General features: G+C 39.0%; 1 protein-coding gene across 1 annotated transcript; it reads right to left on the bottom strand.

The window, feature by feature from the left end:
- Positions 1-4: 4 nt before the first annotated feature.
- Positions 5-1,156, bottom strand: LOC111386546 (protein WVD2-like 7; the record flags this gene model as incomplete). Its single annotated transcript, XM_023011005.1, has 2 exons — positions 267-1,156; positions 5-154 (listed from the first exon to the last, which is right to left on the bottom strand). Coding segments are annotated over exons 1-2 (864 nt in total), but the record flags the coding sequence as incomplete, so codon positions are not given.
- Positions 1,157-1,162: the final 6 nt, after the last annotated feature.

Below are 1,162 nucleotides of genomic sequence, written 5' to 3'. Positions count from 1 at the left end.
GGACCTTTTTCAAGGGCCAGGAGGCAGATATAGGCATGGAAATCGATGTCAGTTTTGATAGTCTAGGAGCAGTAACTTGTGGCAACTTGGCCGAAGATGATACAATATTCTTCTTTGTCCCAGCCAAATTTCTTCCCTTTTTAGTTGGAATCACCTAAACAACCGAAACAAATAAATTAAAACACCAGATCAGTCAAATCAGTTAAACAGATTTTAAGATTAGATTACTCAATACTAAAAATGCCAAATAAGTTCCAATACTTGACCTTTTGAACTTGATTTCGTGCATTCAATTTGGGATTTTCCTTTTTAATTACACTGGCTTTTTCTGCCCTGCCTTTCATTTTTGATGGCTGTTTCGCACTGTCCTGAGAATCCTTTTGAGGGATCACTTCCTTCACCAAGACAGGTTCTTTTCTATCATTTAATTCAGTGTTAACTGCATTAGCATTCAACTCTTCCTCATCTTCCTGGTCTCCCGAGTTTCCACCCTCTACAGTCACAGTGGCATCCTCTTTTGTCAATCCAGAAGGGGTTATCCTTGTCAAATCAGTCGTACAGGTTTCGGGCTCAATTTCTTCCATCTGTCCAGCATCATCATCTCTTGCCTCATCAAAAGTGATTACATTATCAACTACTTCGCCAGATTTATCATCATTGGATTCGCCCGACTCAGTATCCAAACAAGTCAGGTTTCCAAAGTGATCCTCTCTGATTGACTCATCGGGGCTTTGACTAATAGGTTCCGTTGGATTTTCCTCCAACTGTTCGGCCTTCCGAGCAGCAATTTTTTTGTAGTGTGCTTCAAAATAGGCCTTCTTCTGAGCTACTGATCCTGGTGTTGAAATATTTTCAACTTCCTCCATATACTTATTTGGTGAAAACGACGACCATTTCTCCCAAGAAAGTGAATCATTCTCAAACCTACCAAATGAAACTGACACTTCCAGTCTAGCTTCAGATTCAACTGTCTCACCCATCTGCTCAAATAATTCAAGATCCAAAATTCAACTATGGGACAGATTTACAACTCACAACAAGAGGGTAAAAACAATAATTTCCATTTATCAAATAAGAAGTGCGTCAAGAATCCATAACAAACAGAATATATTCAAGAAACAATTGTGGGAAACAAAAGAGTAATCATATGGGCCACTCAAAA

This window comes from Olea europaea, unplaced genomic scaffold, assembly GCF_002742605.1.
Source record: "Olea europaea var. sylvestris unplaced genomic scaffold, O_europaea_v1 scaffold36097, whole genome shotgun sequence".
Lineage (NCBI taxonomy): Eukaryota > Viridiplantae > Streptophyta > Magnoliopsida > Lamiales > Oleaceae > Olea > Olea europaea.
The sequence above is the reverse complement of the archived record's forward strand: the minus strand, read 5'-3'. Positions and strand labels throughout refer to the sequence as shown.